We start from the raw sequence: 27,434 nt of genomic DNA on the forward strand, positions 1-27,434 counted from the left end.
TTACACATCAGTAAGAGACAAGGTAGAGAGCAGTAGCAGAATGGGCAGTATATACACAAAATAAGAATGTATCGTTTCTGTAATGCCACGTACCCGCTCAACGCTCTTGTATTTGTATTTAAAACTAGCATAGCCTAATATGAAGATGATTAATAAAATCCATGCTAATAATTTAAAGTGTCCATTTTTTTTCTCTTAGAACAACATTGAAGAGCAAATAAAAACCAGTGTGACAAGAAAACTTCGTATTTTAGTGCCTTAAACAGCTCTTTCCCCCTGATTTTTGAACAAGGGGGTCCCTATTTTCATTTGGCATCTGGGTCCTGATTATGCAGCTGGGTCCAGACTGAAGTGACAGTGATTTAGCCCTAGAATCGGTGGGAATGGGGGATGGGGATGAGGGGCACAGGGACAAAGGAGACTTAGGGATGCCTCCCAGGTTTTGAACTGGTGATGCTGTCCTCTTGGGAAATCCAGCATCAAAAGCAGGGTTTGTGACTCTGTTCTGAGTGCCCGTGGGGCATCCCAGCGGAGTGTCCAGAGTCAGAAGCTCCAGAGAGGGACCTGGGAGGAAGGAAACCAGGAAGTGATCGGCACACAAGTGAAACTTGAGAGAACGGCTAGCGTGGGAAGAGCGGAGGGCAAGGACGCCTTCAAGAGGCAGAACAACAGAGAAGGCCCCTTAGAGGAGACCGAGAGGGAAGGAGGACGGGAGGGAGGAAGAGGCACAGGGCGGCTGTGAAGGAGAGGTGAGACGTAAGATGACGGCCAGAGGTGGATATTACAGGGTTGAGTAAAGCGGGGTTTTATCAGCTCCAGGGACCTTGAGCCAACTGCCCGACCCCTCTGAGCCTCAGCCAGGCATCTATAAAATGAAGGTAACGATAATAACTCTTATCTCAGGGGACCGTTGTCAAGATTAACTGAGCTATTACACGCATGGTGCTCAGAACTCTGCAGTATTAATTTCCTGTGGCTTCTGTAACAAGGTACCACAAATTCGGAGCCTCAGAAGAACAGAAATGTATTGCCTCACAGTTCTGGAGGCCGGAGATCCAAAATCAAGGTGTCGACAGGGTCACGCTCCCTCCGAAGGCTCTGGGGAGGGCTGTGTTCCAGGCCTCTCCCCTAGCTACGGCAGTTCCTTGACTTGTGGCAGCATAACTGTACTCTTCACATGGTCTTCTCCCTGTGGGTCTCTCTGTGACCAAATTTCCCCTTTTTTGAAGGACACCAGTCATATTGGATTAGGGGCCACTGTAATAACCTCATCTTAACTTGATTACTTCTATATTGACTCTAGCTCCAAATAAGGTCACAGGTACCAGGTTAAGACTCCAATGTCTTTTGTGGGGGGGAACATCCAGAGTCAGCTGTGCATAAACATTCATCTTTATCATTATCACCTCCATCAGTTGTTGTTTGGCTCAGCGGTATGAGGAAGTGACCGAGGGACAGCGTGAGTTTGGGGAACTTAAATTTGTTGTGGCCACTATCTCCATGACAAGATGATGTTTCTCCAACAGCCCAGGTGAAGGTAAATATATGAAGTAAGGAGAGGGAACAAAGAAGAGGGAATGACACATTCTTATAATAAGCCAAAGACAGCCATGAGCAGAAATACCGACAGCAGTGCAGGAGGGAAACTGCTTGCTACTCAGGGGCCCTCGGGGGGCCTGGTATACCAGATGGACAGAAATAAACACCATCTCCTACTCCACCTCAGTCTATACACTGTCCCCTATATGCACACACAAGGAAAACCAAGTTCTGATAGTTTATTAAAACAAGTAATAGGCTTCGTCTGAGCCAGAAGCAAAACGGATGCATTCCATCCGTTGAAGTTCTAGTGCTCTTTGAAGTGGTAAAAACCACATCTGATCTGAAGATATGCAACAGATAATAAACAGGAAGTGTCAAGCTGGTCATGATCTTAACAGGAATCATATCTGGGGCTAAAACTGGAAGCTATCGATCTCCATTACAGATGGAGCTGCGCGGTGCACCAAAGCTTAGAAAGGGTGAGTTGCTCTGACTCAGATGGAGGATTAAAAAGGAACATTTCAGTCCTCACCAAAGCCACACGTAAGCAGTCTCTCTTCTTGCCCCTCTCCCTAATCCGAAGCCCCTTCCAGGACAAATGCTGTCCTGTCACTTCATCCCAACGCCAGGAGCAACATTGGCAGTGCCTTTCCTGGACCAGTTCCCCTTGCCAAAGCTCCAGGTTCCAGAACCTTTTTATTCTTTCCCCTCTTCTGCTTTAAGACTTGCTTCTCCCGAGTTCAAGAGCCTAACAGCTTTGCTAGATATATTGCTACCTACAGTGACTCAATTTGTGTGAGGATGGCTGATGATGGCATCTGTCATCCAAAAGAGACCTTCACCAAACATCAAAGTCACTTCAGAGTAACGGGGTGACCGACATCCCATTCCTCCCCATGCAATGCACAGAAAAGAACACAGCTTCACTGCTGTAACGTCCTGCCCAAATGCGTAAGAATAAAACATCACACAAATCCAAACTAAGGGACAGGCTATAAAATGACCATCTCATAATCTTCAAAAATGCCAACGTCATGAAAGATACAGACTGGGAGCCATTCTAGGTTGCAAGGAGACTAAAGAGACATGACAACTGAAAATACTGCATGAGCTGAGGTTTTCTTTCGCTCTAAAGCACATTATTGGGACAACTGGTGAAATATGAATGAGGTCTGTAGATTAGAAAACAGTATTGTGGCAGGTTCATTTCCTGATTTTGATCATTGTTCTTGGTTATGTAAGAGACTGTCCTTCCTTGTTCTTAAGGAACACATGGGAGTACTTGGGAGTAAAGGACGTCTTACTTGCAACTTAGAAAAGAATAAGGCGGGGCTTCCCTGGTGGCGCAGTGGTTGAGAGTCCGCCTGCCGATGCAGGGGACGCGGGTTCGTGCCCTGGTCCGGGAAGATCCCACATGCCGCGGAGCAGCTGGGCCCGTGAGCCATGGCCGCTGAGCCTGCGCACCCGGAGCCTGTGCTCTGCAACGGGAGAGGCCACAACAGTGAGAGGCCCGCGTACCACAAAAAAAAAAAAAAAAAAAAAAAAAAGAATAAGGCGAATGTGATAAAATGGAAACGTTTAAGGAATCTGGGTGAAGAGGATAAAGGAAGCCTTTGGACTAGTATTACAAATTTTCTGTGCCTGGAAAAATAATAATAAATATTTAATATTGAATAAATATATGGACAGATTTAAAAGCGTGCAATGCTTTCCAGCAAGTGCCAACCTTGACTGAATGTCAGAACCACCTCGGGAGATTTAAAAATATCAATGTCCAGGCCCCAGCCCAGAGATTCCAATTCAATTAGCCTGGGGAGGAGCTCCAGACATCAGTATATTTGAACGCACCCCCAAAGTGATTCTAGCGTGAGCCCAGAGGAATAATGAACAGCCAGGTCAGCCCGTGGTATTATCAGGGAAGGGGAGAGTTCTGGGCTGGGGTCTTTCTGAACCCCTCACGTGTGCTCCTTTTTTTTTTTTTTTTTTGCAGTACGCGGGCCTCTCACTGCTGTGGCCTCTCCCATTGCGGAGCACAGGCTCCGGACGTGCAGGCCCAGCGGCCATGGCTCACGGGCCCAGCCGCTCCGCGGCATGTGGGATCTTCCCGGACCGGGGCACGAACCCGTGTCCCCTGCATCGGCAGGCGGACTCTTAACCACTGTGCCACCAGGGAAGCCCTCATCTGTTCCTTTTGAGAGCTGATCCTGCGGGCAGCACAGTGACTCCGAACAGGAGCGGAGTCCGGAGTCCAATCTTGGTCCTGCCTCTAATAAGCTGGGAGACATCCTGGCAGATCCCTTACTGGTACCCAGCCTGTGTTCTCTCCGCTGTGGGCTAAGGTTAACCAAAAGCAGCCTCTGGGAGAAATAAGCTTTCCAGTAGGAGGATGCACAGTTCAAAAACTCTTGCACCACTGAGCCCCGATGCCCCGTGGTGGGTTTGCACAGGATGACAGCCTGAAATCCTTGTGATGTCCACGTGGCAGAAAGGGATTAAGGCGAGTAGGGCTGATCAATTTCTGCTATTGCTGGAAGGTTCTGTGAGACTTTGGTGACTCCCGGCAGCCCTCTCCCCGTCCAAGGACAGAAATCTAGGAGGGTTCTCGGGAAAGGGCTTGGAGGAAGCATGAGGACACCAATCCTCCTCCACGCAGCAAGGAGGCAAGCTGGGGAGGCCAAGCTCCCAGGGAGGAACTGGGGCAGCTGGCACTGGCCCCTTCACGAGGCAGCCTGACGGGGGCTCTGTGAGAAGAAGCTGCCCTCACCAAGAGCTGAGGCCTGAGGCTCCGCGCTGATCCCCTACCTCAACTCTGCCCAGCTCTAGACATCTATAGACTTTCGCGCCCTGCTCAACCTTCTACCGCTGCGCTGCTCAGTACGGCGGCCCCGGGCCACACGTGGCTACTGGGGACTTGAGATGCAGCCAGTCTGAACTGAGATGTGCTGTAAGGGTAAATTACATACAGCATTTCCAAGTCTTCATAAGCAAAAAAGAACACAAACTATCTCATTAATAATTTTAAAAATACTTATTAGGGTGGAAATGATACTTCGGGTACATTGGGTTAAATAAAATTTCCTATGGAAATTCACTTCACCTCTTTAACTTTTTCTAATGTGGCTACTGGGATATTTAATATTACCTACATGGATGACGTCATATTTCTATTGGACAGCTCTGTTTCTGAAGTCTGCATATTATCCTTTCGTGACTTCATTCCTTGGTGATAATTGTATTAAAATCCAATCAAGGAAGGATTTAGTATGCGATGGCATCAGCCCTGGGCCCCGAATGCCCTGCAGTGAGAAAAGCTTAACCCTTTCCCCTGGTTCTCAGGCTTCGGTGATTCCAGCAAATTCACTCTTCCCCAAAGCCAGCGGAAGTGCAGATATGGTCAGGTAAAGTCCATACCTCACAGCTTGCTGGAATAATAATGATGATGATGATGTAATTTAAAACTAGTACTTAGCCCTGCAATTTTAACCCAGTCTGTGAGACTGAATCACAAACGTTTGACATTCTTAACATAAGACCCTCAGTATATCAGACTGTGTATACTCCACCTAATAATTTACCTTGCCAAAGAAAGAGAATACATAAGTGGGTAATGAAGATGAATGGTGCAGACTCTCATGAAAGACCCTGAGGCAGTAGCAAGTCACATTCCAGAAGGTTCCAGAAGGTTCCATGGAAGACTGTAGTTTGAGTTTGGTTCACATGTCACTGTCTGACTGCATTCTGAGGATGAAAGGCCCCTCACTTGTGCGTGTGTGTGTGCACACACGCACACACGCGTTTAGCTACGCACACAGGAGCAAATAACTAAGACATTCCCTTTGGCCAGACCTTCCTCACAGTAACAGCCTGGGGCTGTGGAGAGTCATGGTGGGTTTATCTGTGTTCAGTTTCCCAGGACTGATCTTGTCCATGGTCTGATTTTATTTTGGACCCAGCCTGGGGCGATCCATGTTGCGTATGGGGTCTACATGTTAAATTTCCCATTATAAAAAAAAAAAAACAACCTTAAATTCAGTGACTGTCCAGGTCTTTAAGGGAGTTTTCTAGAAACCAGGAAGAAGGAAATAGAGTCTGTTTTGCTGAGGACCAGTGGCGTTGGAAGCAGGGAAAGTCACTCCCATCACACGGACTGATGCTTGGTAACATTGTGAGAAATTTTCCCAGCCTAGAAGCTTACAACCTGGTTCAGCTGAATCCAATGGTTGAATAGAATCCCTTGGTTCTTTGTTTAAAAACACAGTATATAATCTTTATTAACACAGAGACATCGAGGATAAACGTGTACTCTATATTAACATGTCTATATGATGAAAAAAATCACTGTTCACTATTTAATATCCTGGGAAGAAGACAACTAGGAAAGAGCATCTTCATAAAATGTTTTTTTCTGCTTATTTTTATAACATCTGTATCCGGAAGTAAATAACAAATGCTTGGAGCATTTGGGAAAATCAATAATGTCTCTAGGCCTACATTTTCAAAAGTGTATTGTTAAAACAGAGACTCACAGACACAGAAAACAAACTTACGGTTACCAAAGGGGAAATGGAAGGGGAGGGATAAATTGGGAATTTGGGATGAACAGATACACACTACTACATATAAAATAGATAAACAACAAGGACCTACTGTATAGCACAGGGAACTATATTCAATATCTTGTAATAACCTATAATGGAAAAGAATCTGAAAAAGAATATATATATATATATATACACACACACATATATACATATATATACATAACTGAATCATTTTGCTGTACACCTGGAACAGTGTAAATCAACTATACTTCAATTAAAAAAGAAAAAAGTTATAATTTTTAAAAAGTGTATTGAGAAAAAGAGAAGATCTGGCAAGAAGATGCTCTGTATATGTTCATAGATATATATACACACACAGAGAGACAGTCAAGTAATCAAATAGACATATACAGTCAAATATGTTTTTACTTTTATTGCAGGAAATCATATTCATTTGAAAGACATACTGTACTTTGCTTAGGGATGTGGTGCCTTTTTATCAACATGGTGTCAAGGGAAGATGCTTCAATTTCTTCATATAAACGGATTCTGAACACTCAAGTTGTGTCACACCAAAATGGGCGGAAATGAGAAGCAGCAGCAAAGCCCTCCCATTGGACGGCATTCTTACATCACCCACTTTAAAATTAAATCTGAAACAGAGTTCTGACAGGCCTGCTATTTTCTTCAGTGCCAAGAGCCACACAATAGACCTTTTTTTGGACAAAGCTCTTAAAATGCTTGGAGATTCAGAGTTACTGAGTCACGAAACTTTACAAATATTGCACACCCATTCCTGCTGGTGCCCCTGCCTGCTCTTTTGGAAACAATACTATATTTTCTCTGTGTTTGGCAGAAAGAAAGAAATATTTTAATTAGTGTTGCAACCTGTTTGAAAGAAGGGTGACAGAGAAAGGCAAGCTCTGACAGTGGTTGGCTGTCCGCCGGTCTGGTGGCCTCTGGGCAGGGGTTGTAGCTATCATTTCAGAGGAATCTGTTTGATTCTCCTTCTACTCAGTGTGGGCCCTACAATGATGCCCGGTCCCATGACCACAGAAGCTTCAAATGTGGCCTGATAAGGTGATAACATTCAGCACAGAGGGGTGGGCAGGGCTGCACTGAAATAGTAATAGATGATTCATCCATGCAATTAACACTCTTAGAACCATCTCCGAACAGGTCTCTTTACAGAGTATATAACAGGCGGCACAGATGGGGACACGACGTTGCACAGAAATGTCAGCGGGTGTATGTGCTGTCAGTCTGTGGATGCAAAGGTGGGGGGCGGTTAGACAGGGTGCAGGAGGAAGGGAAGCAGGAACAGAGGAGGAGGAAAGTAGGGGGAGGCAGTGAGAGGAGCCAGGGAAAAGCAGATCTGAGCATGGGTTTCAAGACTTGCTCTCTTCCTTTTAAAAATTCAAATCGAATTGCCCCCCCATCCTGCCCCGCGCCTAGGATTGTTTCAGGGAAGTTGTGAAATCATTGAGAGGTGTTGCAAACACAGCCTCGCACCGCGAGCGAGCAAGCGACTTCAAGTCTAAACACCTCTGCGTCCAGAGGGCTATTTTAGAGTGACATGAACGATGGCCAGTATTTGAGCTTGAAATGAGGACAAAGGGCCACAGACACAGGCCAGTTCCAGGGAGGAAGCCGGGGCTGAGGGGAGCCTGAAGAAAAACCTGGATGAGAGCAGTGCCTGGACTGCCACGTCCCTGGCTTTGAGGAACTGAACACTTTTGGGTGGCTGCAGGAGGCGAGCTGGCCTTGAAAAGAGCGTCGTGGAGCCACCTCTAGGTTCTCCAGACTCAACTCTGGTTTTGAAACAATGTTGCCACCTTTTTGAGATTCCAAACTTGTAGAACATAAAGCCATGGCATGTTGTCTTGTCGGACCCAGCATTCCTCAACCTCAGCATGAGGACTGAGGACCTGATCGTTCCCTGCCGTAGTGGCTGTCCTGTGCCTTGTAGGACGTTTAGCAGCACCCCGGCTTCTACTCACTAGATGCCAATAGCACCCCTAGTTGTGAAGAATCAAACTGCCTCCAGACATGGCCAAATATTCCTGGGGGGACAAAGTCTCCCTGGGTTGAGAATCATTGGCCTCTTTCTTTCTTTTTTTACTGAGATATAGCTGATGTACAGTATTGTGTTAGCTTCAGGTGTGCAGCACGGTGCTTCAGTATTTTTGCCGACTAGAATCCGTTACAACTTATTACAAGATAATGGGTATAATTCCCAGTGCTATACAGTAACTGTTGCTTATCTATTTTATGTATAGTAGTTTGCATCTATTAATCCCATGCCCCTAACTTATCCCTCCCCCACTTCCCTCTGCTCTTTGGTAACCATTAGTTTGTTTTCTGAGTCTGTGAGTCTGTTTCTGTTTTGTATATACGTTCATGTGTATTATTTTTTAGATTCCATGTATAAGTAAATATCATATAGCATTCGTCTTTCTCTGTCTTATTTCACTAAGCATTGAGAATCACTGGTTTAGATTAAACATTAGGACAAGCTAAATTCTCCTTGAGTGAAGACAGCCATCTACTATAAGGACCACATGGCATTCTTGGTGAAGACTGACAACCCAAATAACCTGCCTTGAAGAGCCAGAAAGAAACGCAGAAGTCTGCGACAAGAGGAGACCTTTTCCCTCAAAGCACTGGTTTATGGCTTTAGGGAACCATAACACTATTTACACATAATCCTGGGGACAAAAGTCTTGGAGCCCTTTGCTTAAAAAAAAAAAAGTCAATCAGAAGAAAGGGACCTTCACACGTAAACTGAGGTTTAAAGAGGCAAAACAGAGAAGACCACAGGCTCTGCTCTGTAGAATTCTCCACAGCCTGAAGGACAGACTCCACACAGCAGGTCCTGCAGCACCGGGGCCTTGAGGCCCCTTTTCATGCTGAGGCTGCAGATGGCACCTGAGTCTTTATATCCGGTCTGACTTGTCCACAAAACATTTGGCATTGTTAGTTTCGGAAGGTGTGTTTAGGCCTCCCAAAATAGAAGAAGGTGTTTAAAAACGACCGTCCCTTAATTTCACCATCAAATGGACAGAAAAGAGGTGTGTGAGCCTGAACGTGAGTCAGTGTACATTTTTTTAATAGAAAGGAGACTATAATTGCAGGCACTCCTTGACGTGTATGCCTCAAAAGCTGTACAAATTGGCCTTCTAGATAAGATCGTGCGTTCTCATCTCCACCTGTCTCCCGCTGAACAAACAGAGAAGAGAAAGGGCTCCGTGACTCAGGTCTCTCTCGTTCCAGAGTACAGTACCACGATTGATTTATGATTGCTAAGCCTGAGACCTTCGGAAGCCGCCAAACATGAAAAGAGGGAAAAATCTTCTAAGTCAAGAGTAGAAAGGGAAGGACTTGGTAGCAGAGCGCCCTTCTCAGACTCTGAAACACTACTCTGAAAGCTGTCATGAGGAGGCATCGCTCAGGCCCTCACAGACAAAAAGGGTTATTTTATCCAGATTATTCCCCCACATTGCAGGGGAAAAGGGACTCATTTGTAATCATCAAAGGAATGCTGACAGACTTGAAATGGGATTACATTCTATTATCCTCATCCGAATTAAAGATTTGTTTTGGAGATCATTCTTAGGTTTCTTCCTCCCTGCTCCTCCAACCCCAAATGAGGTGATTTGTATTCATGGGACATCTGAGGCAGACATGAAATCAGACAGTTTGCAAACATACATTTCAGAGTCAGTGGCCTGAGTTTTGAATTTTAATGTTGCCTGCTTCTCTGTGTATAGAAAACTTGACTCTCAGGTCGAAACTGACCCCAAGCATCGCTTCATTCCCTAACTGGTTAATGCAGGAGAAATTCATCTCCAGGAGCCTGAGTGAGCAAGTGATACAGGTGTCCTGAAATGCAGGTGTGAAAATGTAAAACCTATACACGGGCAGTGTCATCTGGTAGGTCTATGGATACACTACTAAACCCTCAATTCCAAGCTCTGTGCTTTGGGTACCATTTTGAGAATGGGACCTGCCAAATCTATTCTTCATCCCTCAAACTGCTTGTTATCTGTGTGGCTATGGAAACCACTGAGAAAGAAGCTTTCTCAGGACAGAACTGACTCTTTAGGCCTATATGATACTTAGCACAGCATCTGATACCTGAAAGACCTGAGAACATTTCTTGTTCTTTCATACAGACCTTCTACTGTGTACTCACAAGGGAACTGATGCCCACCTGGTAAGGAGTACTGGGTACCCTCAGGATGAAAGTCATAAGTCAGTGGAAGAGTTCAACTGGGTCAAAAAGCTATCTCTTGATTTTAGCTGCCAAAAGGACAAGATATCTTAGAGAACATCTCTATCAAGGCAAGGAAATGACACTCTCTAAGCAGGCGGACAGCAAAAAATACAGGTAAAGTGCATTAGAAGTTATACCATTTCTTTGCTCATCATTTCTTTTCTTTATATCTCAAGCCTTCCTTCTAGACTCAGTGTCCTTCTTCAGGAAGTATATTCTTTAGTAGTTCTTTCAGTAAGGATTTATTAGTGGTAAACGTGCCCTTATTTCACACTCACTCTTGAAGATAGTTTAGCTGGGTATATAGCTCTGCACTGACAGTTTTTTTCCCCCAGAACCTGGAAAATATTTGACTGGCTTCTGGCTCTCACTGTTATGGGCAAGCCTTTATAGATGAAAATTTTTTTCTCTATGATCGTTTTAAAACTGTCACTTTGTTTCAGCATTTTGTAGTTTTAATATGATAAGCATAAATTTATTTTTATTTATCTTGCTTGAGATGCTTGAATCTGAATCATTCATCAACTCTTGAAAATTGACTCTAAGGTATTATCACTTTGAGTGTTGCCTCTCCCTCATTTTCCCTATTCTCCCTTTCTGGAATACTGATCAGCTGTATGTTGAACCTTCATTCCATTTTCCATGTCTTATAAACTTTTTTCCGTGTCTTTATCTCTTTTGCGGCATTCTGGATAATTTTCCCAGCTTTATTTTCCAGTTCACTATTTCTCTCTTCAGCTGCATCTAATCTACCCATCAAGCTTTGCACATCAATGAATATATTTTTCATGTTAGTACATATATTTGATTTCTTAAAAAAATATGCCTGATCTTTCTTGATAGCCTTTCATTCTTTCTTCATGTTTTAGATTCTCTCTTTTATTTTTTTACGTTTTATATTCCCTATTTTATTTATTAAAAACTCTGTTGTTTTTGCTGCTGATTATTATTCATATAGTGTAGTTTTGGATACTGTGTTCATAATCAGCAGAATTTTATCTATCAGAATCTGTGGGGCCTGTGTTGATGTTTCTATGCAGGGAGTATTTGTGTGTTTTTCCCAGGCACCCTGGGGCACTACTAACCTGGGACAACTTTTTTAGTTTCTCAGCTTGGGTTTCCTGGTAAAGGCAATGTGAATTCAAAACCCAGACTCTTGAAAAGGCAGACCTGTGGTTACATAGTCTCAACAGAGATTATTTTTTCCTCCAATCCTGAACCTAAGCTGAGATGTTTCCTTGTCATCTTTCTTTACAAGAAGGCTGATTTGTTTTGCATGCATCTTTTTATGAGTGTTTAGCCCTTCCATGTCCTGGCCTTATAAGGAGATCTTTATTCCAATTTCTCACTTGACATTGGTCTAATGCCTTGTCTCTTGCCCTCATGCACCTATTAAATCCTGGTTGTAAAGCTCATCAAAGGCCCCAGTGTAGCCATAGGGTTGGTGACAGCAAACTTCTTCAGTTCTCTGATCCCTCTTCATTTTTGTTCCCTGGCTACTCCTTGCATTTAGTCACTCTCTCATGCATTTAAAGGATGTTTGTTATGTTTTATTCACCAGCCCTAAGTGTTTTGTTGGGGAAACCATTCCAGAACACCAGTTCCACCATAGTTCCAGAAATGAATTATAGATCCTATCCTGTAATCAGTTAGTTGGGGCTGGACGGTGCTATCTCTAGACACGACATGGAATGGACAATCCCTGTAAGTCCTGGGAAAGCTTTGGATCTGGTATATTAAGAGATAAACATTACAGAAGTGGCACTGTTTTAAACAACTTGTAATTTATTTGTTTTAGCATTAGAGAAGCTGCCTGCATTCAAATCCCCGAAAGTTACTTAGCCTCTCTTGATGTTATTTCTTCAACTTATCATAGCAGTATTCCCTTCGTAGCGTTGTGAGGATTAAATGAGTTAATGAACATGAAGTTCTTAAAGCGCTGTGCGGCACACAGTGCTTTATGTTCTTGATACGCTATAGTATTTTTAGCTAACTTCTCTTACTTGTGCTACGGGAACCAAGTAAAGAATATACCCCTTACGATGGGTCAGAGTTTAAACTGAGATGGTGCACACACAGGGGCCAGCTAAGGGGTAGCAGAATTAGAGACCCCACAGGGAAAGAGAGAAGCTCAGAGAAAACAGATTAGAATCACTTGGTCAGCCACCCTCCCATCTGAGAGTCTCCTTCTATCACTAAAATCTAGGTGACTCTAGGACTGATGTTATTCAGGGAAGCTATTTCCTTCCAGAAAGATACAAACACATCAGCCTCATTAAAATAGTGGCTGAGGGCTTCCCTGGTGGCACAGTGGTTAAGAATCCGCCTGCCAATGCAAGGGACATGGGTTCGAGCCCTGGCCTGGGAAGATCTCACGTGCTGTGGAGCGACTAAGCCTGTGCACCACAAATACTGAGCCTGAGCTCTCGAACCCGCAAGCCACAACTACTGAGCCCAAGTGCCACAGCTACTGAAGCCTGCGTGCCTAGAGCCCGTGCTCCGCAAGAAGGGAAGCCACGACAATGAGAAGCCCGCGCACCGCAATGAAGAGTAGCCCCCGCTCATCGCAACTAAAGAAAGCTCGTGCACAGCAATGAAGACCCAACACAGCCATAAATAAATAAATAAATTTTAAAAATAAATTAAAATAAAATAAAATAGTGGCCAAGTATCATAAAAGTTCAGAATGCCTCGCCCCTAGCTTCCACGTCCATTACTTAGCTTGAATGACAAGAGTATGGATTTTTGAAACAAGACGGTTACGGGATTCACATCCTGCCTCTAAATTTTACCAGCAGTTGTTAACTGGGGTAGTGGGCGTGGCAGGGGTAGGGCTGGGTCACATGGGGGCAGGTGTTCTTTCAGTGTATGGTATTTCCAAAGCGGTGCCTTTTCAAGAATTTTAAAGGTGCTGACAGGATGGCTGAGAAGACCAGTGGCCTCCAAGTTTTTTAGATCATGAGTCCCATCAGTAAAAATATTTTGAGAACATTTCTCCACTATATTACATTTAGAAATTATGTTATAAATCAGCTATACTTCAATAAAATAAATTTTAAAAAAAAGAGATTACGTACTGTTCTACTGTCGACTTGTATGGGGTTTTTTTGTTTTTAGTTTTTGTTTTTGGCCACATGGCATGGCTTATGGGATCTTAGTTCCCTGACCAGGGATTGAACATGGGCCACGGCAGTGAAAGCACCAAGTCCTAACCACTGGACAGCCAGGGAACTCCCTCAACTTTATGTTAATTATAAGCAAAACATAACTTCTTTTTTAAAGATAGAAAAGAAACAAATAGAAAAGAACAGAAGTTCTAACATTTTTCTCCTGTATCCACTCATCACCTTGTGCCTGTACCGACTACGGATGAACTGTGATGAGAAGATGTGGAAGGAAGGAATGGGAAAAGGTCAGTCTACTCAGAGGGCAACTGAAACCACCACGGTCAATCCAAGGACTATATAGAAAGGTTAAGCAAATTGTGGCACTTTTTCTCTGGCTTTGTCCCCCACTCAGCACCCACACGGGCCAAGCCCCCCAGGCTGGCCCTACTCCTGGGCTGGAGTTAGGGTCTGCCTCTGCTCTGCTTCCTAGCTGGGAGGTCTTGGGCAAGTCACTTAACCTCTCTGAGGCTGGGTAAAGTGACACTACTACTTACCTCACAGTGTTGCTATGAGGATGAAATCAGATAACCCTGTGCTCAATTAATTTTTACTCCCTTCCTTTCTGTTCCTTCCTTGAAATGGCTACAAGGCTGCCCTTTCCAATAAAGCGCCTGGGAGACCAAAGCCATTAATAACAGGACCACTCCCTTACTCAGACTCCTCTTCTCGGCTACAGAAAGAGCTGGGAGAACACTTTTCAAACGTTGTTACTTTCCATGGAAACAGACGAGCCCTTTGAGACACTTACTCTTCATCCCTCTTCTTCTGTGACAGCTGGACAACTCCTGCAGACATTTGCTTTGTTTTTTCTTTCGTTACGAGCTGGCTTTTCGCTCCATAAAAGTTTTGAAAATGAAGACAATCCTGAATTAAAGGATGATGTGACCAAGGCATACTAAAAAGAAGAGCTGTGCGTGTGCACATAGGCACACGTGCATGTATGTATAAGTGTGTGCATACGTGTGTGCTGGGATGCAGTGGCAAACTGAGAGCTGGGAAAATACATCCTGGTCTCCCTGGTGGTGAGCCCTGGGGTGCGGGGGGGGGGGCGGTGAAGGGAGACCCCGTCATGCCCGTGTCCCCCTGGATGAACTGACACAAAGACAGGAGGCAGCCCTGCCCTCTGACACCAGAGCAATGGTTCTCAACTCTGGCTGTGCACTAGAATTGCCTGGGGGCTTTGAAAAAGAGACCAATGCCTGGATCTCCCAGATCAATGAAATCAGATGCCTTGAGTTGCTGCTAGAGCATCCGTACAGTTGTTTAGACTCAAGCAGTTCTAGTGTGCAGCCGGGGTTGAGACCCACTGCCTCTCTGAACAGAACAGGAAGGTTCAACCTCTGCTACATGGACAACTCCATCACGACCAAGTTCCCACCCCCCAGCCCCCAAGATCAACTGAATGACCATTTTTCCACATTCTGAAATTCCTGGCCAATGAAATAGGAGCTGGGATGGGGCTTATTTGCTGGGCTGCAAATGATCTGATAACAAGCCCCACGTCTTGTTTGCTTGGGCTACTGATTCCCGGGGGCGGGAGGTAGGACGTCAGCCCAGAGACCCACTTCTCTCGTGCAGTGCCCTTTCTTTGAGGTCTGAGGACATCTGGGTACAAGGAAGGCCTTAAAAGCTGCTCCGCTCCCCTTGTCTCTCACCTCCTTTCCTTTCCGCTTCCCACATTTACCACTACGTGCCCTAGGGTAAAACCAAACGTGTAAACATATGGTCATGACGACTTTGCCAAAAGTCAAGAGTTTTCTAGGAATCCAAAGGGGAACTTGATGAATTTTCTATCCTTTCCTTCCCTCTCTGCCCATCAGCCCATCCATCACTTTGAACTTCTTTGAGAAGAAAGAAAAGAAAGAAAAAAAAGAAAAAACACAAAACAAAACAGAAGAGGGAGAAAGGGAAGAGCAGATGGAGAAGGCCGTGCCTGCTCTCGGCGAAGAGTAAACCACCAAAAACATGAACAAGACCTGAGGGACACGGCAAACTAAGTTCAGGGACGCACTGAAACATCCCGCTTTAAAGCAGGACCAAATGTAGAGGGTCCTTAGCGTTTTATGGCTGGAACCAAAATGGCACCCCTCCCTCCCCTCTGCCCTCATCCTGCCTTGTTCTTTGAACAAAGATGATGCTGACATGACATTTCCATTAAAAAAAAAAAAATCAGTGATCAGTTTGGACCTCTCAGGCTAAATCCTCAATTTGGGAATGCAGTCAAAAGAACAGAAGACCATCCCAGAGGAAAATGGATGAAAGCCAAGCACATTTGAGTTCGGGCTTAAGGATCAGAGGCAGTGATTCTGCATGAACTGTTCTTGCCTTCCTGGGATGTGTTTTTAATGCAGTGATGATAGCCTTCCAGTGGCCGCTGGCAGCATCTCAACGTCTTCAGGGAGGAGAGGGAAGGGGGTGTTTAGGGAGCCTGTTTCCTAGCAGGCTTGGAGGTGATTACACAAGTCACGAGCACGGAGGGGGAGAAGCAGGCCCCGATGCAGCCTCTGGCTTATTAAGAGTGAGATCCGATGCTGGAATCCCTGGGGCCAAAAAAATCAATGACCCAGGAAAACTACAGCAGCTGACGGCCTCGGTGAAAAGCTCAGGGAAGAGTTGCAAAGAAGAGAAAGACTTAAGTAACTTTCCAAAACTCTGCACCGTTCGTCTCCCTGGAGGCCCTGTACTGTACAGACCACAGCTGGGACCCCTTTCATTTTGACACTTTCTTTCACCTGGATTCACCATCCTTCTTCCATCCCCTTCTTCAGGAAGGTTGAAGGGGGTCCCAAGTTCCCTCCACCCTCCCTCTGTCTGGCTTTTTGATGTTTCCTTGTTTAGAAAAACAAGCAAGTAACTACATTGTCAAATGGTGCTCTCCAGCCCTCAGCTATTGCTGTCAGGCTCCGACAGGGAGGGTCCACTGTCTTTTTTCAGGCACTGGTTTCTACACACCCCTCCAAGTGCAGGAATAGGACCTCCTGTCCCCAGGAAAGCAGGCATCAGGCTTTGAGGCCACAGTCGGGGGGTGGCAGGGGCGGAGGTGTGTGCTGGAGTCACGTGATCAGGATGCACTGCTTCAACGAAAACATTCAACTGAACCCTCAGACTGTCATCTTCGGAGCTTAGGAGTTTTCCTCGATGCCGTATGTCACATGGTTACGGGGTCCCTAAAGGTTCATGAAGTTTCAAATCAAATGAATCAACTTTGAAGACTTCATCTTTCTCCCTGAGCCTTTTCTAATATTTCCCCGACGCCACACAAGATAGAATTTAGATCTAAACCTGAGTGTGTCTGTGGTTTCAGAGAAGCTTATTTTTCTTTTCTTCTTCCCAAAAGGCTCCCGGGCACTTTCTCCCTGGTCTTCACATAACAAGAGCAAGGCTGCCCAGAGGAAACATGGGAACTCCTTGTGGATGCACCTGGAAATATCACCGCCGACCCAACACTGGCTCAGGGAGTTTTAAACCCTGAAATTTAGGTTCCCATCCAAAGCAGGAGAAAATTCCTTTTATTGTTTAGTCATTTAGAAAAACATGTATGAAAGCATCCATTTCCCAGGGCAGACCATCCCTGTTTGAGAGCTCAAGTTCACCCTCTGGAACAGTTGCTCTGTACAGACAATTCCAAACCTGGGTGGTAACCTATAGACTGCTTCAAGGATTGCAACTGCTCCACTAAAGAAACAAACTCTAAGTGTCTTTAATCTATGAAAACAATCTAATGGTTACACCGCGATTTACCTAAAGCAATATTTGTTCAGTTACGATGATGTCACAAAAGAAGGGCTTGTTGGCTTTCAGTTCTTTCCTTAACAATATTCAGAGCTTGATGGAGGCTGAACTCAGAACTGCTTTCCATAGCTTAAACCAGCAAAGAGAGAACTTTCCTAGCAGCCCAGAAAGTTCTATTACCAAAAAAAAAGTCAATAGCACTCGATATTCAGCAGTTTCCCAGCACATTTACCATAGCGCTCTGATCCTGTAGTGCTGGGTTTTAAGGACCACAGTTTCCTTGCCAAATAGACATATCTTGGCTTCCTTTGCTAGGTGGAAACACTGCCTTGATATTAAATATTCAAAGCAAAGAAACTCTGACCCAAGGGCTCTCAGCTAACAATGACATTCTCTGTAAGTAAACTAGAAACCCAACTCAGCTTCTGATTTGCCAGTGTCCCCTGCCATGTACTAGTCTACTGCACAAATAGGGCTGAGGAACGACTCCTGTTTGCCGTGATTATACCGCAAAAGACCCTCAGGCAGGGATGCGGGAAGCCTGGACTTGGCAGGAGATGCTGGAGAAGGGGAAGAGTAGGATTCAGAGCTGCTTCCTGGGCAGGGCAGGGGCGAGGAAAGGGTGAAAGGCCTCCAACCTCGCCAGACGGAGACCCAGGTCCGATACAATGGCAAGGACGTTGTTACTCTAAGCAAGCGCGGCCGTAACGTAAGAATGCGGCTCCTATAGCCCTCGTCAACCCAGAAACTTCTCTCACTTTGCTGCGCCACACCTACAGCGCCAGAACTATCTGAGATCAGCTGCGGAAGCCTTGGTCGCAATCCCCCCAAAGAAAAGCCTCATCCTTTACTGGGAGGGGGAAGTCGTTAGTTTTTTGTTAAGGCGATAGGGGACGGGCAATGGGGGATGGAGGTGGGGGACGCCGGTGCCTTTTGGCGGTCAAGTCCTACCCCTCAGTCTCCTCTCTGTTCTGTAAGCTTCTACTCATCTTCTTACTGCATCTCTACCAGACCTCCCATCCCCTTGGGCTTCCCTCGTGCCTGTCGGCGCAGACTTCAGGTCAAGTGTCCTCTGGGCTGGATTCCTTACGTGGGCACCTGAGAGGCTGGCTGGGGCACACCCGGCCTATGCGGAGAGCAAACCAAGTGCAGCGTGGACCACAACACGTGTTCCAACAGCGCTGAGCGCGGCACAGGGCTCAGTTTAAGGTATTATAAGCCGACCCGCATCCATCGGAGTCGGGTCCCTGACCCTGGGAAATTGACGAGGAGGTCAACTCATTGAGGGAAAAACTCCAAATACCCTACCCACCCTTCCTTCTCGGGGGGGGGGGGGGCTCCCCTGCCACCATCCCACATGCGCAGCTACTGAATATGCTAAGGGCTCCTATTATCAGGCAAGAAAACTGGCTCTGAGCGCGCTCCAACTTCAAACCAACCCGGCCTTGCCCCCTCGGGCGCCTGCCCCCAACCGAGGGCTCACCTGGGCGCCCCGCGGCGCCGGGGTCGCACAGCGAGGGAGGTCGCTTCTTACCGGAGAAGTCCGTGAGCGCTGCGATCTCTTTGGAGCAAACCAGGACGGTGCAGTAGAAGAGTCGCAGGAGCTGCCCGGGAGGCTCTGCCTGCCTGCGGAGGCCGGGATGCTGTGCTGGCTGGGGCGCTGGCGGTGGGCGCGCGTGTCCCGGCAGGAGCATGGTGCGCGGCGCGACAGAGCGCGGGCGCGGGCCCGGGGCGCGCGGGGGGTCTCTGGGCGGAGGGCGGCGTCACATGGCAGGGCGAGTTGGTAGCCAGCGGCCCCTTGCCACCTCCTGGCCCAGGCTGCCAGAGCTTCCTCCCCGCCGCGGGCTAGCACCGGCTCCCCAGCAAAGAGGAGGGGGCGGAGAACTGGGGCGGGGCGAGGAGCCCCGGGAAGAGTCCGCGTGGTTTCCCCGAGAGGAAATCTCCGCTACGGCCGCGCGGGAGGAAACGAGGGCGGGGGGCGAAGAGAAAGTGTAGCCTCTCGCGCCCGGAGCTGCGGAGGCCGGTCCCTGGCGCGCTGCCCGCCGCGGAGGGCGCCCCCAACAGCGCGCCGAGGGCCGCGCAACTTTAGCGCCTTCCACGCCCGGGTCCCCGCCCCGGAGACGGCTCAGCGCCCCTGGCCTGGCCCGCGCTGGCCCCGTGCCAGCCTCGCCCTGGCCGCCTGTGGAGTGCGGCCGGTGCCCGTGACGCACTTAGGCACCAGAGCCGCGCTTAGAGCCCGGGAGCCCCGGGGTGGGGGCCGCGGGAAGGTGGGGTACTGGAGGTGTGGGACCGCAACACTGACGTCTCTGCGACCCAGCGCGCTCCACGTGCAGAATCACCAAGCACGCACAGTTTTCCCCATTTCACAGAAGAGAAGACCGAGACCCGGAGCATTGCCCGACGCCAAAGCTTACGCAGCCAGGAGGGGAACCATCGCGGGGCTGGGGGGAGTGGAGGGGGGGCAGGGATGTGCATTGTGCTGAAAACGGATCAGATGGCTCCAGAGCCGGTTTCTTTTCGCTGCGACTACGTTTCCTTTGGGTCCTGGTTGTCCGCCGCGCTCAGAGGATCTGACCCTGGACCGGCACAAACAGCCGCCGAACGCAATAAATGGGCTTTGTTTTAAAATGGGCCACAGCATCTTTCTGAATCTCTCGATTACGCGCGGTGCAACCTACGTTTGGACGCCCAGCCCGTGCGCGAGGAGCGGGCTGCACGGCTCGGGCTCGGGGGAACCGAGGACAAGTACTTGGGGGCTCCGTGGCCGCGCGCCGGGTGGGGTACCTGGGGTCCAGGAACCCAAATCCCGCGGACTGCGCTGGGCGTCCGGGCCAGGCGGCGCCGGCGGGAAGGAGGAGGGCCGGGCGGGCGGGCTCTCGGCACAAAGTGTTCCCGAACACCGCGGGAGGGCATGCCAAGTTCGCGGCGGGCCTGACGCGGAAATGTAGATCATGAGGCCCAAGGGCGGGCCCGGGCGCCCTGCGCCGGCCGGCTCTGAACTGCACCGCGCACGCCGCAGAGTGCGGCGGGGAGGCCTGGACAGAGAAAACCGAGGCTCGCTGGCCTACCTGGGGGAACCTCTTAGAGGTGGGCTACAAGGATCCCGGCGAGCTGGATGTCACTGCATCTCACACCGTGCTCCGGCAGGGGCAGGGCCAGGAGAACTCGGATTCCGGCCATTACCTCCCTGTCTTGGGCTAGGGGTGAGAGGGGCAAATGCAAACATCAATATTTGTTAGTGGGACCCCGTCTACCAGGCACAATGATTTTTAAAATTTACATTAAAATATTCAACCTTCTCAATAACCCTTGGACCTAAGTATTCTTGTGCACTTCTAGGCTGGGGAAACTGAGGCAGGGAGGGTGGGTAAGGATGCCCAGCACTTAGCAGCCATTCAGTAAGAGACGTTTGCTTAAAACTCGGTTCCCTGATGTTCTTTCCATTCCATTCATCCATCTACTTTAGATATGAATTAGGTACCTACGTACCTGGGGACACTCCTAACACAGGAAGGGAACCATGCTCCCTCAGGGCTGGTGGCTGCCACCACTGTCCCGTAGGGATGTGCTGGTTTCCAGTTGCCAGTGTGGACACTGCTACTAGGTGTGACGGCATCCCCAGATCTCCTTACCTGTAAAGGCATCAGGCTTATTGTGAGAACTGAATGAGTTGAAACAGGTGACATGGGTAGGACAAGGCCTGGAACGAGTAAGTACTCAGTTAGTATTAGTCATTGGTACAGTGAGGAAGACAGACATTGAACAGGTAATGCCAAGGAGCCATGGGAACGAGACCCAGGGAGGGAAGGAGGAAGGGAAGGAGGTGTTAGGGACCTTTTTAAGACAAGATGGGTGAGAAAGATGGGAAGAGTTGGCCAAGCAAAAGCTAGGTATCAATATTTGGGGAGGATGAACATCTTAGGAAAAGGGATCAGCATATGTGAAATCCCAAAGAAGCATGGCTCCAGAAATGCGTGCAGGACATGGAGCAGAGAGAAAAGGGCAGGGCAGGGTGATGTGGAGAGGTCAGCTGCCAGAGCTCAGGGACCCAGAGACCTTGGTGAACGCTTCCATCTTTTTTTTTTTTTTTTTTTTTTTTTTTTTTTTTTTTTTGGCCACAATGCAGAGGTTGTGGGATTTTAGTTCCCCAACCAGGGATTGAACCCGGGCCCCTGGCAGTGAAAGTGAGGAGTCCTACCCACTGGAACGCCAGGGAAGCCCCAGAACACTTCCATCTTTATCCTAAGCCCTTGTGAGCACTTCCGTCTTAAGCCAGCAAAGGGTTGTAAGCAGATGAGTGATGCAATCAGGTGTGTGTTGGTAAAAGATGACTCTGGCTTCTGAATGCAACTGGACTGGAGGGGTCAACAGTGGGTCCAGGGATTATACTCCTAAGAATTGGAAGCAGGGACTCCAAGAGATATTTGTACACTCGTGTTCATAGCAGCATTATTCATAACAGCCAAAAGGTGGAAGCAACCCAAGTGTCCATCAATGGATGAATGGATAAACAAAATGTGGACTATGATCCAGTCATAGAAAGGAATGAACTGATACATGCTACAGCATGGAGGCACCTTAAAAACATTATGCTAGGTGAGATAAGAAATGATAAATATTGCATAGTTCCACTTACATGAAATATCTAGAATACACAAATTTGTAGAAACAGAAAATAGATTAGAGGTTTCCAAGAGTTGAGAAATAGGTGGTGGTGATGGCGGTATGACACTGTGGATGTAATTAGGGCCACTTGATTGTACACTTAAAATTGCAATTTTTATGTCATGTAGTTACCACAACTTCAAAAAAATGAACGATGTAATAGGCCAAAGCCCGCTGAACCGTAAATGGGTGAGTTGTGCGGCGTGCGGATTATATCTCCGTAAAGCTGGGGTGGTTTTGTTTGTTTCTTTGGCTTCACAGAGCGGCATGCGGGATCTTAGCTCCTTAACCAAGGATCGAACCCGTGCCCCCTGCAGTGGAAGCGCAGAGTCTTAACCCCTGGACCGCCAGGGAATTCCCCCATAAAACTGTTTTTTCGTTTAAATTTTTTATTGAAGTATAGTTGATTTACAATGTTGTGTTAATTACTGCTGTACAACAAAGTGACTCAGTTATATGTATATGTATATATACTATATATATATTCTTTTAAAAATTTCTTTTCTTTTTCATATACTTTTCATATACTTTTTTGCATATACTTTTCATATACTTTTTTGCGGTATGCAGGCCTCTCACTGTTGTGGCCTCTCCCGTTGCAGAGCACAGGCTCCGGACATGCAGGCTCAGCGGCCATGGCTCACGGGCCCAGCCGCTCCGCGGCATGTGGGATCTTCCCAAACCGAGCACGAACCCGTGTCCCCTGCATCGGCAGGCGGACTCTCAACCACTGCGCCACCAGGGAAGCCCTATTACAGGCTCTTGAATATAGTTCCCTGTGCTATACAATAGAACCTTGTTGTTTATAAAGCCATTTTTTTAAAAGATCAAACAAAGACCGCAAAGTGGGTCCAGGGAGATGGTCTGGAGGGGAGGGGAGCCTGGAGGCTGTGACTGAGCATCCGGCTGGCGCTTTGCAGGTCCAGAGAGAAGGGAGGAGTGGCCAGATTGGAAAGGTGTTCGGGAAGGATGGAGAGCGCAGTGTGCCTGGGTGCTTGTGGGATGCGAGTGACGAGGCTGGAGGACAGGTCCCTCCCTGCCCTCTGCTGTGCCCCTCAGCCGCGCCCTGTTAAATCATCTTACTCCTAACCTGATGTCTTTAAGAATTTTGGAATCTTGCAAGAAAATTAAAGAATTCCATTTATTTTCCCCTCTGGTCCTCATACTTTGTGTGCCCCCAACAAAAGGGAAGCCAGTTACTCCCCGCCCCCATTTCCCTCTCTGAAAATATTATTCAATCAAATACCTAAACAATGGGGTACTAACCAGGACCAGCTCCAGAATTCACTGGCCCAGTGCAAAATGAAAACGCATAGCTCCTTGTAGAAAAATTATCCCGAATTTCAAGATAGTGATAGCAGGGCATTAAACCCAGCGTGGGCTCTGAGCACAGGGTCCTGAGTTACTACACAGGCCACATACCCATGAAGCTGGCCCAGGCACTACCAGTATCTCCTGTCTCAGATATGGAAACCGACAGCACGACCCTCACAGCTCATCTGTGGCAGAATTTGAAGTCCTCTTAAACTGCAAAGGTGCAGAAATTAGGGGATGAATGTCAACATGGAGTTAACTAAGAGCGTTCCTTTCTATGTGATGGTACCATTGGCTATCTTGCCCCTGCCCGCATGTGAGTCTGAGAAGTGCCTCTGTACCTGGAGCTTTCGTTCTGTGTGTAAGAGGATCCTTGCAGGATACTGTAAATTACATACCTTGATTCCTGCCTTTTTTTCCCTTCCTTTTGAAGCAACTCTGTGCCTCCTTTCCAGCTCTAAGTTACATCTCTATTTTCCTCCTTCCTTGAGATCCTGGCTACTCCCCTCCCCACATAGCCAAAGCTGCTTTGGAGGATGTTTGTGTGCTGGGCACTTAAACTCCAGCCTGAACCTGTGCTCTTACTGGGCTATCAAAGTAAGGCTCTGGGGCTTTCACCAAAGATGGGCTGCAGCCGTTCTGAGAAGACATAAGCCATCATTTGTCAGCTGCAAAGAAACCAACCTTTCAGCTCAGGATACTGAGGCCGAACGTTGTCCAGAGCTAAAAAGCCTTATTTTTAAAAAGCAACAAACGGTGGTTTGTTCCTAGAGCTGGCACGAAAGAGCCACATCGATAGCAAAGGGCTGCTTGCTGAAGACTGTGAAGGCTGGGATGCACTTGAGAGGCGGTGGGGGGAATGTTTGGCCCAAAAGCCTATGGAAGGAAACCTTTAAGAATATGGGCTCAAAACTGGTGTCCGTCCAAGGTCAAAGGCTTCAAGTGCCATAGCCTGTACTCTGCCCCCGACAGACAGCCACTGACGGAGGCGTTGGACCTCCCAGACTTTCGTCTGCAAAATGAAAATGGTGGACTCAAAAAGTCCATTTTGGCTCTAAAAGCCCACAGCCTATTTAAATTAGATGTAGGATTTCAGGAAATTGGGCTAAATCGATACTGGTTCCAAGACATTCCTTAATGTTTTCTTAAATACATATTTTCATTTCTCTCAGTTTATTTTTATGTTGTTCGTATTTTTCTCTTTATAGAAGAAGAATGTAGCCTGAGCAAACTTGGGGGGGGGGGATTCCTGAAGCATTGTGAATGATTGAATTCTGATTCTTGGGAGTTTTCAGCGTAAACATTCCCAAGTATTCAAGGTGGTAAACTCCGTTTCTGGAGGAGAGCACGTCTCCATCCTGGAAGGAGCAGACACCCTTTTCCCCTCTGAGGCTGGAAAGTGCTGTTCCCACAGAAGCCCTGAGGCTCCTCCCTGCTGCCAGTGACACAGCAAATGCTGCGGGGAATCCAGCCTGCCTGGACCGCACCTGAGAGCAGGGAAGTTTTCTCCAGAGATCACAACCCCCTACTCTTCCTACCTCGTTCTGTGCCATCAGAAGGGAAATTGTGCTGATGGAAGGATGTTCTATAGTTGGTTTGGGAGAAACACATCTAGCTCTGAACTACCAAGCTTGTCCTGCCAGATGACACAGCGTGTGGCAGTGGGTAATTGTATGGCCTCCATGGTCAGAGCTCAAGGGTTCGAATCCCAGCTCTGCCACTCTTGGTACTTGAGTTGTGGATGGTGGTACAGTTTAGAGCGGACCTAGCTGAGAGGCAAGTCAGAGCAGAAGCCCCATACACGGTAATAAACATAACCATCTCATGGCCTTAGTGTATTATTATTGCTTGAGCATAAGACAGTGTTTGCTTTCCATTCAAACCCCTAGGGATGTCTTTGTGATCAAATGCCCTTTGCCTCGTTAGGTAATGATGGAAATGTAATAGTTTCCGACTTGTTCCTCTGGACGACAGTGGCCCTGGTCCCCTGTCAGGAAACCAGGCTGGGCTTTTTCACCAGAATTTTTTTTCTTTCTGTGAATTCTCCCTGACTCTGGTTTCTGAATGCCCCTTTTTCTCCCCACCTCTGGCCCACTCTGTCAGCCTCCACGCTCTTCCTCTGCCCGGAAGCATCCCTGTCTCCCAGCCCTCTGTGACATACCTGAGTTCTTGGGATCTCGTTTCCCTACAAAATACTGGTTGAATCTGACATCAGTTCTTCCAATCCTCAAAGGCCTGACACTATATAACCTTTCTTTTCTTTTAAAATTAGTTTTTACTGTGGTAAAATATACATAACATACAATGTAGCATCTTCACCACTTTTTTAACATCTTTATTGGAGTATATTTGCTTTACAATGGTGTGTTAGTTTCTGCTTTATAACAAAGTGAATCAGTTATACATATACATATGTCCCCATATCTCTTCCCTCTTGCGTCTCCCTCCCTCCCACCCTCCCTATCCCACCCCTCCAGGTGGTCACAAAGCACGGAGCTGATCTCCCTGTGCTATGCGGCTGCTTCCCACTAGCTATCTATTTTATGTTTGGTAGTGTATATATGTCCATGCCACTCTCTCACTTCGTCCCAGCTTACCCTTCCCCCTCCCCGTATCCTCAAGTCCATTCTCTAGTAGGTCTGTGTCTTTATTCCCGTCTTGCCCCTACGTTCTTCATGACCATTTTTTTTAGATTCCATATATATGTGTTAGCATACGGTATTTTTCTCTTTATGACTTACTTCACTCTGTATGACAGACTCTAGGTCCATCTACCTCACTACAGATAACTCAGTTTTGTTCCTTTTTATGGCTGAGTAATATTCCATTGTATATATGTGTCACATCTTCTTTATCCATTCATCTGTTGATGGACACTTAGGTTGCTTCCATGTCCTGGCTATTGTAAATAGAGCTGCAGTGAACATTGTGGTACATGACTCTTTTTGAATTATGGATTTCTCAGGGTATATGCCCAGTAGTGGGATTGCTGGGTCATATGGTAGTTCTATTTTTAGTTTTTTAAGGAACCTCCATACTGTTCTCCATAGTGGCTGAATCCATTTACATTCCCACCAACAGTGCAAGAGGGTTCCCTTTTCTCCGCACCCTCTCCAGCATTTATTGTTCGTAGACTTTTTGATGATGGCCATTCTGACTGGTGCATGTTCACCATTTTTAAGTGGTGAATATATAGACCATATTGGTGCCTCTCGTAACTGTGTCTCTCCGAGAAGAAGGAAAAGAGAAGGGTGGTCATGTATAAGCCAAGTCTGTTTCCCTTTGGTCAACAGCAGTAAAACTCCTTTAGCAAAATCCTCAGAAGGGTGAGGGAGAGGCTGGAAGGGAGAGGACTGCTGCACAGGTGCTGGGAGAGGAGAAACCTGCAGCTTCAGACAGTACAGTTTCTGCAACCCACCAAGGAAAGGTACTAGGAACTGACAAGGGCGCCCTCTGTAGGTGAGAATCTTAATTTGCCTTAGGAATAATAACTGCGGTCCATGAATTTCATAAATCATTTTTTTTTATTGTGGGGAAACACACATAACCTAATATTTACCATTTTAAGTGTGCAGTTTAGTAGTATTCAGTACATGCACATTGTCGTACAGCCATTACTTCCGTCCATCTCCAGAACATTCTTCATCTTCAAAAACTGAAACTCTGTTCCCATGATACAAGAACTCTCCATTCTCCTCTTTCTCTAGACCCTGGTAACCAACATTCTACCTTCTGTCTCTATGAATCTAACTACTCTAGGTCCCTCACCTAAGTGTAATCATACAGCATTTGTCCTTTTGTGTCTGGCTTCTTTCACGGAGCCTGATGTCTCCAAGTTTCATCCATGTTGTAGCATGACACAGAATTTCCTTCCTTTTTAAGGCTAGATAATATTCCATTGCATGTATACACCACATTTTGTTTATCCATTTATCTTTGGATGGACACTTGGGTTGCGTCCACGTCTTGGCTATTGTGAATGATACAGCTAGAAACCTGGGTAAACAAAAAAAAGAAAATTTTAATTTAAATGATCATTCCCAAGGGGAAGCTTAAAACTACCAAAAAAAACAAAAACCAAAAACCAAAAAAAAAAAAAACAAATTAAAGTCCATTAACAGGAATTCAGAACCAATGAAACTGAATTCCATTTAAGGGTATAGAGCAGAGGTTCCCAGAGTTTCTCAGTTCATGGTG

At 46.9% G+C, this 27,434-nt stretch overlaps 1 protein-coding gene across 1 annotated transcript in view; it reads right to left on the minus strand.

Annotated features, from left to right (window-relative positions):
- The window catches only part of EVA1C (eva-1 homolog C), an 83,891-nt gene extending 64,757 nt beyond the window's left edge, over positions 1 to 19,134 (minus strand). The window contains exon 1 of the mRNA XM_082840286.1: positions 18,793 to 19,134. Within this exon, the coding sequence (XP_082696412.1) occupies positions 18,793 to 18,952 (160 nt within the window). The 5' untranslated portion in view covers positions 18,953 to 19,134. The remainder of the gene's footprint in view (positions 1 to 18,792) is intronic.
- Between the last annotated feature and the right edge of the window lie 8,300 nt (positions 19,135 to 27,434).

This window comes from Leucopleurus acutus (genome assembly GCF_964270905.1).
Source record: "Leucopleurus acutus genome assembly, chromosome: 5".
Classification (NCBI taxonomy): domain Eukaryota; kingdom Metazoa; phylum Chordata; class Mammalia; order Artiodactyla; family Delphinidae; genus Leucopleurus; species Leucopleurus acutus.